This window comes from Podarcis vaucheri (assembly GCF_965113315.1).
Source record: "Podarcis vaucheri genome assembly, chromosome: 18".
NCBI classification, from domain to species: Eukaryota; Metazoa; Chordata; class Lepidosauria; order Squamata; family Lacertidae; genus Podarcis; species Podarcis vaucheri.
In genome coordinates, this window is record NC_138756.1 from 7,732,581 (window position 1) to 7,747,507 (window position 14,927).

Genomic DNA, 14,927 nt, shown 5'->3' on the forward strand with positions numbered 1-14,927 from the left:
CCTGAGAGTCCACTGTATAGAAAAATTTCTGGAGGGTGATGGGATGGAGGTGGGGGTTGGAGCACTTCACTCTTCTCCCGGTGTGTGCAATTGGTAGCTTACAGGAGTGCCTAAAGGTAAAGGTAAAGGGACCCCTGACCATTAGGTCCAGTCGTGACCGACTCTGGGGTTGCAGCGCTCATCTCGCTTTACTGGCCGAGGGAGTCAGCGTACAGCTTCCGGGTCATGTGGCCAGCAGGACTAAGCCGCTTCTGGCGAACCAGAGCAGCGCATGGAAACGCCGTTTACCTTCCCGCCAGAGCGGTACCTATTTATCTACTTGCACCGGTGTGCTTTCAAACTGCTAGGTGGGCAGGAGCAGGGACCAAGCAACGGGAGCTCACCAGGTCACGGGGATTCGAACTGCCAACCTTCTGATCGGCAAGTCCTAGGCTCTGTGGCTTAACCCACAGCGCCACCCGTGTCCCTTCACAGGAATGCCTAGATAGCGCTAGACCAAGCCCTTCGTCACCCATCCCTAAGAGGGAGTCCCTTGCGGGCTGAAATTTGGTTTCTTCCTCCTGCATGCCCATGCCCTTCTTAAAGCGAGGCACCCAGAACTGGGCTGGCAGCACTCTGTCTCCCCTTAAGTATCGTGCTTCTGACTGAGATCAGCCCTGTGCCCCCTGTCAAAGTCCCCCTCTCTCCGTCGCAGCTGGAATTTGGAGGCATTCGATAACCACAAAAAGCCTGATCTAATCGTATACACAAACCCACCCCAATCAACTGCCTTTGAAAGAATTCTAATGCATAGACAAACGTGCAATTAAATCCATTTTTTTAGTGGGGGAGGTAGCCAAATGTAACCAATCTCAGAGGCAACCATGTCCCAGTCAAACAGTCCCCAAAATTCATCTAATCTTCCCATCCCATCCCAGATCAGTAGGACGGGTCTGGATTTGATTCTGTGCTATCATAGGAAATCTCATGCTACCATACACAGTTTTCTAAGCGGGGATTTGCAGATGCAATTACATCAATTTTGCGCGCATGTGTGCAATCGCATAAATTTTGCGTGCATGTGTGATGAGTCGATTTAGCCTCGAGTTTAGGATCTCTATTTGGGAGAGAGTTTTACACCGGGATATGCTGCATAGAAGCCCAAGTTTATAATGATCAAGGTAAAGGGGACCCTGACCACTATGTCCAGTCGTGGCCGACTCTGGGGTTGCGGCGCTCATCTCGCTTTCAGGCCGAGGGAGCCGACGTACAGCTTCCGGGTCATGTGGCCAGCAGGACCAAGCCGCTTCTGGCGAACCAGAGCAGCGCACGGAAACGCCGTTTACCTTCCCGCCAGAGTGGTACCTAATTATCTACTTGCACTGGCATGCTTTCGAACTGCTAGGTTGGCAGGCGCAGAGACCGAGCAACGGGATCTCATTCCGTCACGGGGATTCGAACCGCCGACCTTCTGATCGGCAAGTCCTAGGCTCTGTGGTTTAACCCACAGCGCCACCATTGAGGAACCATCTAAAGAGGCCACATGGAGAACACCCAGCTCTGTCTCATAAGCACTAATGCACCCTCCCAAACAAGCCTACTCATTTTCCACTGGGAGAAGGAAGGGCTGAGAGCCCAGGCTTACACTGGGAGATCAGCGACCCGCGGCGTCCCAGAGCCCTTGGGTGCCTCCTGTGGCCGTCGGCGAGCGAGGAAGACGACGAGGTTCTCGAGAACAGCGACGAGAAGAGGGTGTGCTCCTGGCTCCTGGTGAACAAGTCTCTACAAACCAAAACGGACAACATGGAACTGAAGAGCATCGAGGCTATAGCTGCCAGCTTCCATACCTTCATCTTAGACCAAGTCAGAACATTGAAACTCTGCAAAACAGGCAAAAACGACAGTCTTTATTACACCGGCCTGGGCCCTGGTATCCCTGCCCCACCCAGACCCCCTGCAATAGCATTCGAAAGAGGCACACGTGGCGTTGGGGGGGGGGCTTCTCCTCCTCCGAAAAATGCAGAAATGGATAAAAGCCTCCTATCCAAACAATAACTATCAGTGCAGGTAAGGGCGGAAGATTAATTTTAATTTTTATCATCTACAATACTGTCTTATTCATCTTATAGTATGATACGTTGATTATTGCCTTCATTCTATGGATCAATGGTCTCCTTAGACAGCAAAATTACTGTTTCAGGGGTTAGTTTAAAAAGTCTGGAACGGATTAATCCATTTTGCATTACTTTCTATGGGAAAGCAGGCCTTGGTTTTGGGACGCTTTGGTTTTGGAACGGATTAAGTTTGAGAACCAAGGTATCACTGTAGCGACATGAGCAAGACAGAGTACCATATGTTTAACACACATTTAAAGCAACGAACTATCCATATTTACCTTTCCTCCACTCTTTCTGGGTACAGTAGTACCTCGGGTTAAAAACTTAATTCGTTCCGGAGGTCCGTTCTTAACCTGAAACTGTTCTTAACCTGAAGCATCACTTTAGCTAACAATTTCTGTTCTCATCCTGAAGCAAAGTTCTTAACCCCAGGTACTACTTCCAGGTTAGCGGAGTCTGTAACCTGAAGTGACCACTGTACGGTCCACACTTTAAACCTCCGTGTCCAAGCTACCCCCCCTTTTTTTTTTTTGCTTCATAGCTTTCCCTGCAGAAACCCACTCCTTAAAGCTGAATCGGAGAAAACATCAATCCACCAAAACCCCAGATTGCCATTTGCTCCGATGGAGCGCTAAAGAACAGGCTTTTGCAGAGCTTTCAAGTACTTCCCTGTTCCTAGAAAGAGCAGAGCTAAAATTTAAGCACAGCTAAGTCCTGCTAAAAGTAAAGGTAAAGGGACCCCTGACCATTAGGTCCAGTCGTGGACGACTCTGGGGTTGCGGTGCTCATCTTGCTTTATTGGCCGAGAGAGCCGGCGTACAGCTTCCGGGTCATGTGGCCAGCAGGACTAAGCCGCTTCTGGCGAACCAGAGCAGCGCACGGAAACGTCCTTTACCTTCCCGCCAGAGCGGTACCTATTTATCTACTTGCACTTTGACGTGCTTTCGAAGTGCTAGGTTGGCAGGAGCAGGGACCGAGCAACGGGAGCTCACCCCGTCGTTGCAGGGATTCGAACTGCCAACCTTCTGATTGGCAAGCCCTAGGCTCTGTGGTTTAACCCACAGCGCCACCTGCTACTGAGTAGGAAAATGACAGGCAAAGCCACCCACTGGATTCATTCTTAAGGAAGGAGGCAGGTGGGCATGGAGGAATCTAGACTGTGGTTGGTGGGGCAGTGCTGGTCTGTGACCGTATTAATAAATTCATTCATTCATTCATTCATTCATTCATTCATTCATTCAATCTAATGGACCAGTCTCCAGAGACGAGAAGCAAAGGTATTTAGGTCCTCTTTGCACGGCTCCCCTGGCTGTTTGCGTCCCAATCTCTCTGCAAAGAGCAATGTACTGCCAAAGCATTTTGTAGCCTGTTATAGGAATTCTAAGGTCATATATATATACATATACATATACATATATATATATATATATATATATATATATATATATATATATATGCTTTCGTAGATTTTCACGGGTATAGGAATGCAGGTTTTGGTGTCTTCGGGTGTCTTCCCGTGTAAGAATCGGGGTGTCTGTGCGACGTTTCGACGAGGTCTCACTCGTCATCTTCAGGCTGGTGCTTTCGGCTTCTTGTTACTGGAACAGAGCCTGTTCCAGTAACAAGAAGCCGAAAGCACCAGCCTGAAGATGACGAGTGAGACCTCGTCGAAACGTCGCACAGACACCCCGATTCTTACACGGGAAGACACCCGAAGACACCAAAACCTGCATATATATATATATATATATATATATACATATACATATATATATATATATATATATATATATATATATATATATATATATCTCATATGTTCATAAATGTACAAGGCAAACACATACATAAGCATATAAACCAAGTGTCTGAAACAGTACAGGAGAGCAATCCTGAAACCATTTTGACTCTCCCAAATTGACCTCAAATGTTTCTCTGCAAGGAGGGAGGAAATGGGAAACGCCACCCCATTGTCTTTTTGCTTGCAAATCCTGTCTTAAGGGCGTATTTGTGTATGAATAAGGTGAGCCTGTGATCTGGATTCAGGAACTGAGTATTTACCATCACTGAAGAATGGCCAGGGTGCCCAGATAAAAGCAATCAGTGACCATTAACAGGTTTCCTGCCAGACAGGATTCTGCTATAGACCGCCTCTTTTGTGATGTATGTGTATTTTGTCTTGAGCTACAGCGTAGGCAGTTTCAAATGTCTGTATAAGAGCTTGCACACCAATGTTCTGGGTTTCTCCTCCCTCCTGCGTGGGGTGAGTGGAGACCCTGTTGCAACAGTTTAATAAAGATCAGGCTTACTAGCTGCTTTGCTTCTCAATATTCTCTGGTTGGCCTCTGTTATTTTCTCCTACCGATAGAAAACCTACATAACGACTCTAAACGGGTTCTTGGGTACCCCATAAGGGAAAAGGAGCAGTTTTTTTTCTGATAGCAAGCCCCATCCCCAGTTTGGCACAGTCTTGCAAGGGCCTCTGCTTTGGATCTGACAACTTGGTTTTCGCAAGGCTTCTTTCGATTTGATTTAATATTTCTATTCCGCTTTTGCAACAGCAAACACTGAGCCTCTTGGGCTTGCCGATCGGAAGGTCGGCGGTTCGAATCCCCGCGATTACGGGGTGAGCTCCCGTTGCTCAGTCCCAGCTCCTGCCCATCTAGCAGTTTAAAAGCACGTCAAAGTGCAAGTAAATAAATAGGTACCGCTCTGGTGGGAAGGTAAATGGCGTTTCCGTACGCTGCTCTGGTTTGCCAGAAGCGACTTAGTCCTGCTGGCCACATGACCCGGAAGCTGTACGCCGGCTCCCTCGGCCAATAAAGCGAGATGAGCGGCGCAACCCCAGAGTCGGCCACAACTGGCCCTAATGGTCAGGGGTCCCTTTACCTTTATTAGAAGCAAACAAACTTTGCAATCGCTATACTGTCAAACGCAGGAACGTTATAAATAGGGGAAGCAACAAAAAATTAGCTGATCCTAGGAGCCAACCCGTCAGCACTGCAGAACTTTCTGAAAGCAGTAGCTGCCCAAATGGTGTCCCACAAGAAACCAGTCAGTTTAAAACAATGAATGGATCTTGTGTGAGCTCTAAGCGGTGGAGAAAGCTGACCGTTGTTTCTCTGTATGATTCACGGTCTTAGGCTCGCTGCCAGGTTCCAGATCAGTAACTCATAACCATGCTTGCTCTCGGTTAAAATTCGCTAATAAAAATGTCAGCACAACAGATCCCTCGTTACAGTCGCTTCGACTCGAAAAGCAACTCCTGATGTTAAGCAGAGACTCTGAGACCGAAAGTTACGAAAACGGTTCGTTTTGGCAAGCAGAGTTTGCTTCCCACCAAATCTTACCGCCTAAAGTCAGTTATCACCCTACCAGAGAGCTAATAGCATTAATACTTCCTAGTTTAGGGAAGGGGAAGAAATTACCATATTCTATATTCCATATTCCATACTAAGAGCATAAGATGCACCTAGTTTTTGGAGGAGGAAAACAAGAAAAAATATATATTCTGAATCCCAGAAGCCAGAACAGCAAGAGGGATCGCTGCGCAGTGAAAGCAGCAATCCCTCTTGCTGTTCTGGCTTCTGGGATAGCCGCGTGAAGCCTCTTCAGGACAGTGGATGAAGGCTCCCCCAAGAGCCGTGCTCCCTTTAAAGAGCACGTGGAGCATGTATGCAGCTTTTGGGGGCTTTTCCCCGAGGAGGGAGAAGGGCAGCCCCCAAGAACAGCGCGCACACTCCACGCGGCTCTTTAAAGGGAGCGCTGAGCAGAGCCTCCCGCCTGCATTTGCTCCATAAGACGCACACACATTTCCCCTTACTTTTTAGGAGGGGAAAAGTTCGTCTTATAGAGCAAAAAATACGGTATTTCCAGTTCTCATTTAAAGGTGTTTCTACCTAATTCACGGGACGCGGGTGGCGCTGTGGGTTAAACCACAGAGCCTAGGACTTGCCAATCAGAAGGTCGGTGGTTCGAATCCCCGCAATGGGTGAGCTTCCGTTGCTCTGTCCCTGCTCCTGCCAACCTAGCAGTTAGAAAACACGTCAAAGTACAAGTAGATAAATAGGTACCGCTCTGGCGGGAAGGTAAACGGTGTTTCTGTGCGCTGCTCTGGTTCACCAGAAGCGGCTCAGTTCTGCTGGCCACATCACCCGGAAGCTGTACGCCGGTTCCCTTGGCCAATAAAGCGAGATGAGCGCCGCAACCCCAGAGTCAGCCACAACTGGACCTAATGGTCAGGGGTCCCCTTACCTTTACCTAATGCCATGGAGACATGGAAACGGGCAGTGCTTACTGCCTCCTTTCACACAGTCTAAAGGTAAATGATCTTGAGCAAAACAACCAGACGTTTAGGGAGAAACTGGCAAAAGCACTGATTTCTCTGCTGGGGAGATAGCCTTGCCAGAAATTAATGTTCTTGTTGCCGGCGATGAGGCCCAACCAAACATTGCATGCGCACACACACACACATGCACACACGCCATTTGCCCGAGGCCCGCCAATCTCTCCCATCAAATGATAAGCAGCAATTATTCTGATGATTAAGACATGCCCCCAAGACAAGGCGGGCGAGGATCTCCGTGTGCCAGCTTAATTATTGCCCCGGAGGGGGGAAAACTGAAATGAAAGAGGCGAAGGCATTTGGGAACTGAAAGGAGAAAGCAGGCTGTGTTCCTCGTGCCTCTGACACATGCCACTCCCCAAGTGATGTCATTTCCCCCCACCCCACGGTGAGCCCGTTCGGTGTGGCACGCCCAGCTTGCACCCTATGGCAGCATCTCGTGACTCGTATCCAAATTAAATCGGCACCCGGCCCTTGTGCTGACTTGCTGGATAGTGTGACTCCGTTTTTGCTCTTTCCAGGGCTCCCCAGATTTGGAGGGGGGGCAGGGAGTTCTCCACCAGCAGCCTGGAAAATTGGTGGAGCCATCTCAAAGGCTTGAATGCTACAGATGAATCTGTTTCTTATTTTCTACATATCCACCAGCATTGTTGTCATTTAGTCGTTTAGTCGTGTCCGCCTCTTCGTGACCCCCTGGACCAGAGCACACCAGGCACTCCTGTCTTCCACTGCCTCCCGCAGTTTGGTCAAACTCATGCTGGTAACTTCGAGAACACTGTCCCACCATCTCGTCCTCTGTCGTCCCCTTCTCCTTGTGCCCTCCATCTTTCCCAACATCAGGGTCTTTTCCAGGGAGTCTTCTCTTCTCATGAGGTGGCCAAAGTCTTGGAGTCTCAGCTTCAGGATCTGTCCTTCCAGTGAGCACTCAGGGCTGATTTCCTTCAGAATGGAGAGGTTTGATCTTCTTGCAGTCCATGGGACTCTCAAGAGTCTCCTCCAGCACCAGAATTCAAAAGCACCAATCCTTCGGCGATCAGCCTTCTTTATGGTCCAGCTCTCACTTCCATACATCACTACTGGGAAAACCATAGCTTTAACTATACGGACCTTTGTTGGCAAGGTGATGTCTCTGCTTTTTAAGATGCTGTCTAGGTTTGTCATTGCTTTTCTCCCAAGAAGCAGGCGTCTTCTAATTTTGTGGCTGCTGTCACCATCTGCAGTGATCATGGAGCCCAAGAAAGTAAAATCTCTCACCAGCATTACTCAGAGGAAAATAGGGACGTCCTATTCCATCCCCTCCAACGTTTCTCCAATGAAAATTTCTCCCGATGCTTTTTAACATCTTTATGTGCCCCCTTGCCCAGATTATCCGGAGCTTTGGGCTGGGCTGTCACCAATATGCTGATGACACTCAGCTCTATCTGCTGATGGATGGCCACACCGACTCGGCCCCGAACACACTGACCAGATGCTTGGAAGCTGTGGCTGGATGGTTTCGTGGGAGCCGATTGAAACTAAATCCTTCGAAGACAGAGGTCCTATGGCTGGGTCGGGATGGTATGGGAATGAGGGACCAACTCCCTTCTCTTGCGGGGGCCCAGTTAGTGCCATTGCCTTCCGTTAAGAGTTTGGGTGTAATCCTTGACGCCTCCCTTTCCATGGAGGCGCAAGTTACAGCAACAGCCAAGGCGACATTTTTCCACCTTCGCCGCATCAAGCAGTTGGTCCCTTACCTTTCCCGCCCCGCCCTGGCCACAGTGATCCATGTGACAGTCATCTCCAGGCTTGACTACTGTAATTCGCTCTATGCGGGGCTGCCCTTGAAGCTGTCCCAGAAACTCCAGCGGGTACAGAATGCTGCAGCGAGGCTCCTCACGGGGTCTCTGCCATGGGAGCATATTCATCCAGTGCTTTATAAGCTGCACTGGCTCCCGGTGGAGTACAGGGTCAGATTTAAGGTGCTGCTTTTGACCTTTAAAGCCCTTCACGGCCTAGGACCCTCGTACCTACGGGACCGCCTCGCCTGGTATGCCCCACGGAGAGCCTCAAGGTCCATAAATAACAACACCCTAGTGGTCCCAGGCCCTAAGGAAGTTAGATTGGCTTCAACCAGAGCCAGGGCCTTTTCAGCACTGGCCCCAACTTGGTGGAACGCTCTGTCTCATGAGACTAGGGCCCTGCAGGATCTGATTTCTTTCCGCAGGGCCTGTAAGACAGAGTTGTTCCGCCTGGCCTTTGGCTTGGAGCCAATTTGATTCCCTCCCATTCTTTCTTTTTTCCTTTTCCTTTCTCCTCCTGCGATGAGGCTACATTTTAATATTTCAATATTTTAATGTTGTATTTTGTTTTTTAAGTTGTAATCATTCAACTTGTTTTTATTATTGCTTGTAAGCTGCTCTGAGCCCGGCCTTGGCTGGGGAGGGCGGGGTATAAATAAACAATTATTATTATTATTATTATTAAAACAGGGACATCCTATTCTCCATCAGGAAGCTTCTCCTGCGTTTGATCTCCCCCCCCCCCATAGACATTGTCTACACATCAACCTCTGTCCCCTTGAGCCAATTGCAACCTCTCTGCCTCACCGACCTTGCAGGATCGTTGTAAAGAAAAAAATGTTTGAGGGAAGGGATCTTGTACAAAACCTTTGACAGATAAAGGGAATGAATGAAACTTGTAGCTCTAGTGTGCCTTGAGTCCTTGTCAGGGGAAATTGCCTGGAAATAACCAACCACAAACTTGTGGAGGAAGGAGGAAGAGGAGGAGGCAAGTTCTCCCAATGGCTTCAAGAATGGTTTATCTTATAATAAAAGTCTGCACAGTGGTACCTCGGGTTAAGTACCATATTTTTCGCTCTCTAAGATGCACCAGGCCACAAGACGCACCTAACTTTTGGAGGAAGAAAACAAGAAAAAAAATTCTGAATCTCAGAAGCCAGAACAGCAAGAGTGATCGCTGCGCAGTGAAAGCAGCAATCCCTCTTCCTGTTCTGGCTTCTGGGATAGCTGCACAGCCTGCATTCACTCCATAAGACGCACACACATTTCCCCTTACTTTTTAGGAGGGGAAAAGTGTGTCTTATAGAGCAAAAAATACGGTACTTAATTCGTTCCGGAGGTCCATTCTTAACCTGAAACTGTTCTTAACCTGAAGCACCGCTTTAGCTAACGGTGCCTCCTGCTGCTGCTGCCACGCCGCCGGAGAACGATTTCTGTTCTCATCCTGAAGCAAAGTTCTTAACCCGAGGTAATATTTCTGGGTTAGCAGAGTCTGTAACCTGAAGCGTATGTAACCCAAGGTACCACTGTATATTTTTTTTAATGGTTCATCTTTCAACACCATTTGCTGGGCTAGGGGGAAGCAAGCAAGCTGCATGCCATCAGATTTTAATGTGTCCCTGCTGGGCAATCCTTATAGATTTGAGGAGGACAAAAAGATCAAGATCAAGGGAAGTAATAATGCCACTGTATTCTGCTCTGGTCAGACCTCACCTGGAGTACTGTGTCCAGTTCTGGGCACCACAGTTCAAGAAGGACACTGACAAACTGGAACGTGTCCAGAGGAGGGCAACCAAAATGGTCAAAGGCCTGGAAACGATGCCTTATGAGGAAGGGCTAAGGGAGCTGGGCATGTTTAGCCTGGAGAAGAGGAGGTTAAGGGGTGATATGATAGCCATGTTCAAATATATAAAAGGATGTCACATAGAGGAGGGAGAAAGGTTGCTTTCTGCTGCTCCAGAGAAGCGGACACGGAGCAATGGATCCAAACTACAAGAAAGAAGATTCCACCTAAACATTAGGAAGAACTTCCTGACAGTAAGAGCTGTTTGACAGTGGAATTTGCTGCCAAGGAGTGTGGTGGAGTCTCCTCCTTTGGAGGTCTTTCAGCAGAGGCTTGACAACCATATGTCAGGAGTGCTCTGATGGTGTTTCCTGCTTGTCAGGGGGTTGGACTCGATGGCCCTTGTGGTCTCTTCCAACTCTATGATTCTATGAAAAGAAGACTTGCCTGCAGGCCAAACTGTCTCACGGAACCCAAAGGAGACACTTCTTACAGCAAGCGCTGATGGATATTTGCAAACTTTTGAGATGCACCCTCCTTCCTTCATGTCTAGACGCAGACTAAATCATCCGTCCCCGGCTGTTGAAATTGTGACGTCGCGGTGGGCGATGGGAGGGTGCAGCTGCCAAAAGATCACAAGGATGGAGACTTCAAAAAGTTGGGAGGAACAGAATTGGTGCCCGAAGTTCAAAGGGCTGTTGTGCGATGATTCATTGCCTTTGAGCCACGAGTGCTCAGATCACGAACTCTCCATCCTTGGAGGTTTTTAAGCAGAGGTTGGATCCATAGCTGTCAACGTTTCCCTTTTCTTAAGGGAATTTCCCTTATTCCCAATAGGATTCCTCGCAAGAAAAGGGAAAAGTTGACAGCTATGGTTGGATGGACATCTGTCATGGATGCTTTAGCTGAAATTCCTACATTGCTGGGAGTTGGACTAGATGACCCTTGGGGTTCCTTCCAACTCCAGAATTCTCTGATTCTATGAAATCTCTCTCGCCTGAGTTCTGGAGTTCAGAATGCCTTGCTCTCGCTTCCCAAATGCGACTCTGTTCCCCCCATTTCCAGACTGGAGAATGTTCATGTGCAAGAGAGCTGGGTTTTGGCTCACATCTGAGTTCAGGAAATGCGAATTAAGTCAGTTTATATTAAAATTGTGGGCTGCATGAATTCCCACCCCTGGCCATCCCTCCTGCCCTGCTTAGGAGCTTCGCAATGGAGCATAACTGTGGAAGACCGGTTGCCAGGTATGAACCAGGAAAGGAATCTTGTGACATGCAAAACAGAGGCACAGTGGTACCTCTAGCTGCGGACTTAAATTCGTTTTGGGGTGCTGTTTGCACCTTGAAAAGTCCGCAACTATAGCACATCATCTGCGCATGTGCACGGCTTCATCAAGTGCTTCTGCGCAAGCGTAATGTGGACAGATCGCTTTTGCACATGCGAGAAACATGCAGCTCGCTTTTGCGCATGTGAGAAGCATGCAGATCGCTTTTGCGCATGCGAGAAGCACGCAAATCACTTTTGCACATGCGAGAAGCGTGCAGATCGCTTTTGCGCATGCGAGAAGCACGCAGGTAACTTTTGCACATGCAAGAAGCGTGCAGATCGCTTTTGCGCATGCGAGAAGCACACAGATCGCTTCTGTGCATGCATGCATGGCGAACCCAGAAGTAAACACTTCCGGGTTTGCTGCATTCGTAAGCTGAAAGTCCGTAACCAGAGCGGAACACAACTAGAGGTACCACTGTACTATTTAGAGATGTCAGATCACTCAGTCACAAATGGAATTGGGAGCAGAAATTTGCTGCGGTTCACCTGCTCATCCAATGTCAGGAATGGAAACCGGGCAAGCATTCGCTGTTGCCCACAAATATTATGTAAATGATTACATTATTTGCTGCATCGCTTTTGACATTTCCCTTTCAGCGAAACGCACCATAATTCATTGCGTCCGTTTTGGCAATAGCGGATAGCGAGACAAACAGAGTAAGTCTTAGCGGAACCCGAACCACAGTGGAAAGGAAGAAGCACAGATTGTGATGAACGCCATGGAATTCGCCGCATCCTTTCATCCCTGAACGAAACCTATCGCAAAGAGAGCTTTAAACGCAGCACTATGTTTTGCAGGATCTGTTAGCAATTTGGTGGAATGAGCCGGACAGAACAGGAGAGCGGTCCAAATCAAGCTTTTTCTGGCAGAAACAGACACTTCTAGGAAACCCAGTCCTTTCCCTTTTTTAATGGCCTTTTATAACATGTTAGGCATTGTGTGACTCTCCCAGTGCTGCCGCAAGACTCAGTGCCCGCCTAGCAAACCGCCGGTGCCAAAACACGACGAAGCTGAGTTTGTTATTGTGCAAAATCTCCCGAGAGGTGACAGGGATTGGGGACAGAGCGAAACAGCCAAATATGGGCTCCTTCAACTTTGAGCCTTTTCGCAAGGCGATTCTGGGGCTGATAAATCCTACCCAATTTGGTCAAGGCAGTGTTGAGTGTGCAAAGGCTAATCCTGCAAAGGGCCGGGAGATTCAGGGTGGATAAAAGTAAGGACTTCATTCAGCACGTAGTTAAGTGATGGAATTTGCTTCTCCCAGGAGGCAGTGATGGCCAGCAGTTAGATGGCTTTGAAAGAGGATCAGAGCTGAGTATGTTTAGCCTGGAAAAGAGGAGACTGAGAGGAGATATGAGAGTATCTTGAGAGTATCTTCAAGTATCCCAAGGGCTGGAAGATGGAGCAAGCGTGTTTTCTGCTGCTCTGTTTGAAAGAGGGGAGGAGTTGTGAGCAGGGGCCATTTCCCGCGTTGGCAGGGGGCGTTCCAGCCCCATGCCCAGCTGGCCCGGCTGCCACGCCGCGCCCCCAGGTAGCGAACCATAGAATCATAGAATCCTAGAGTTGGAAGAGACCACAAGGGCCATCGAGTCCAACCCCCTGCCAAGCAGGAAACACCATCAGAGCACTCCTGACATATGGTTGTCAAGCCTCTGCTTAAAGACCTCTAAAGTAGGAGACTCCACCACACTCCTTGGCAGCAAATCCCACTGTCAAACAGCTCTTACTGTCAGGAAGTTCTTCCTAATGTTTAGGTGGAATCTTCTTTCTTGTCGTTTGGATCCATTGCTCCGTGTCCGCTTCTCTGGAGCAGCAGAAAACAACCTTTCTCCCTCCTCTATGTGTCTTCCTTTTATAGATTTGAACATGGCTATCATATCACCCCTTAACCTCCTCTTCTCCAGGCTAAACATGCCCAGCTCCCTTAGCCGTTCCTCAGAAGGCATCGTTTCCAGGCCTTTGACCATTTTGGTTGCCCTCCTCTGGACATGTTCCAGTTGGTCAGTGTCCTTCTTGAACTGTGGTGCCCAGAACTGGACACAGTACTCCAGGTGAGGTCTGACCAGAGCAGAATACAGTGGCACTATTACTTCCCTTGATCTAGATGCTATACTCCTATTGATGCAGCCCAGGATTGCATTGGCTCCAACCAGGTGGAGGCTTGGGGGCAGGGTTTTGCTGCTCAAACGTGGCCACGGCAGCACTCCCCTTTCATTCGGCTGCTGGTTTTCGACGGATCACCCACCCACCATCCCTTTAGTTCACTGCTTGGTTCTTGACATTGCTGTGGACCTGTGGTTCATCGCCTTGGTTATCCAAGGGGCCCGGTAGGAATTTTTATCCAACTGGCAAACTGGCACCGGCCACTTGGTTTTTGCCTTGTTGTTTTTTAGTCGTGTCCGCCTCTTTGTGACCCCATAGACCAGAGCACGCCAGGCCCTCCTGTCTTCCACTGCCTCCCGCAGTTTGGTCAAACTCATGCTGCTCGCTTCGAGAACACTCTCCCACCATCTCGTCCTCCGTCGTCCCCTTCTCCTTGTGCCCTCCATCTTTCCCAACATCAGGGTCTTTTCCAGGGAGTCTTCTCTTCTCATGAGGTGGCCAAAGTCTTGGAGCCTCAGCTTCAGGATCTGTCCTTCCAGGGAGCACTCAGGGCTGATTTCCTTAAGAAGGGATAGGTTTGATCTTCTTGCAAGGTTTTTTTGCCTACCTCGTAGCAAATCATCACAACTTTTAGGTACTGGTGGTTAGGCATTGGAATATATTTGTGTATTGGAGGGCAGGGTGTGGCCATCGCCTACCCCTCCATTTTATGGGTATTCCGTTAAAGGAATCCGGCGGTCGTGGATCCTGTGTGACGCCCTTGCTGGTGGCTAGGGCCATGGCACGACCCCCGGTGGCATCGGGGGGAGTTTTCAGTTGTATTTGCATCAACAGGCTCCTCCCACTGGTGGTTAACCCTTGTTAGACTCACCCCTCCCTGAGGGGGTGGAGTCACGCTCTGTTGTTTTATCCAATGCCTAAGCCAATACCTCTCACATGCTGTAATCGATAAAGTTGTGGCCTTTTTTAGCCCATTAACCTAATATACTGTGTCTTTATCCCCAAGCGGTTGGCAGTTCCTTGAATCACAACAGATTACCTGCAAAATCACCTTAACCCATAAGTGCCCACGTGACAGCTTCAGCCTGTGGAACTGGCCCTGTTACGGGCACCACATAATACTTCTGGGAAGTGTGGAACTCCCTGCCTATTGAAAGCAAGCCGGCCCTTTCACTGTATCCTTTTTGGATCTTGCTAAAAACATTATTGCACGGGAAAGTCTATCCAGACATGTGTTCAAATGCCGGATGTTGGCATGTGTTTGGTCGTTAGTTTACAGTTGATTTTAATTGGGGTATTTAAAAAAGGTTTTAACTTTTCTTTTTACTGATAATGTTATCATAATGTTATCATTTTAGTCTTTCCTTGCGATCCGCTTTGAAGTTTTATTGCAACCATGTGGTATGCGAATGTTTCAAAATAAAAACAACCTCTGAATCAAACGTGACCCCGAAGTTTATGGCAGGACAGAGGCTTGCGAGGAGGGGAGCAT

General features: G+C 48.6%; 1 protein-coding gene across 3 annotated transcripts in view; it reads right to left on the minus strand.

Moving 5' to 3' along the window:
* NRTN (neurturin) overlaps positions 1–14,927 on the minus strand; it is an 89,556-nt gene that overhangs the window by 34,934 nt on the left and 39,695 nt on the right. For 2 of the 3 annotated variants that reach the window (XR_014215191.1, XM_082206758.1), the window contains exon 2: positions 1,625–1,859. Coding sequence is in view for 2 of the 3 variants with exons in the window: in XM_082206758.1 (XP_082062884.1) it covers positions 1,625–1,832 (208 nt within the window). In the remaining variant the exon portion in view is untranslated. The remainder of the gene's footprint in view (positions 1–1,624; positions 1,860–14,927) is intronic. The other variant, XM_082206759.1, reaches the window with a different exon arrangement.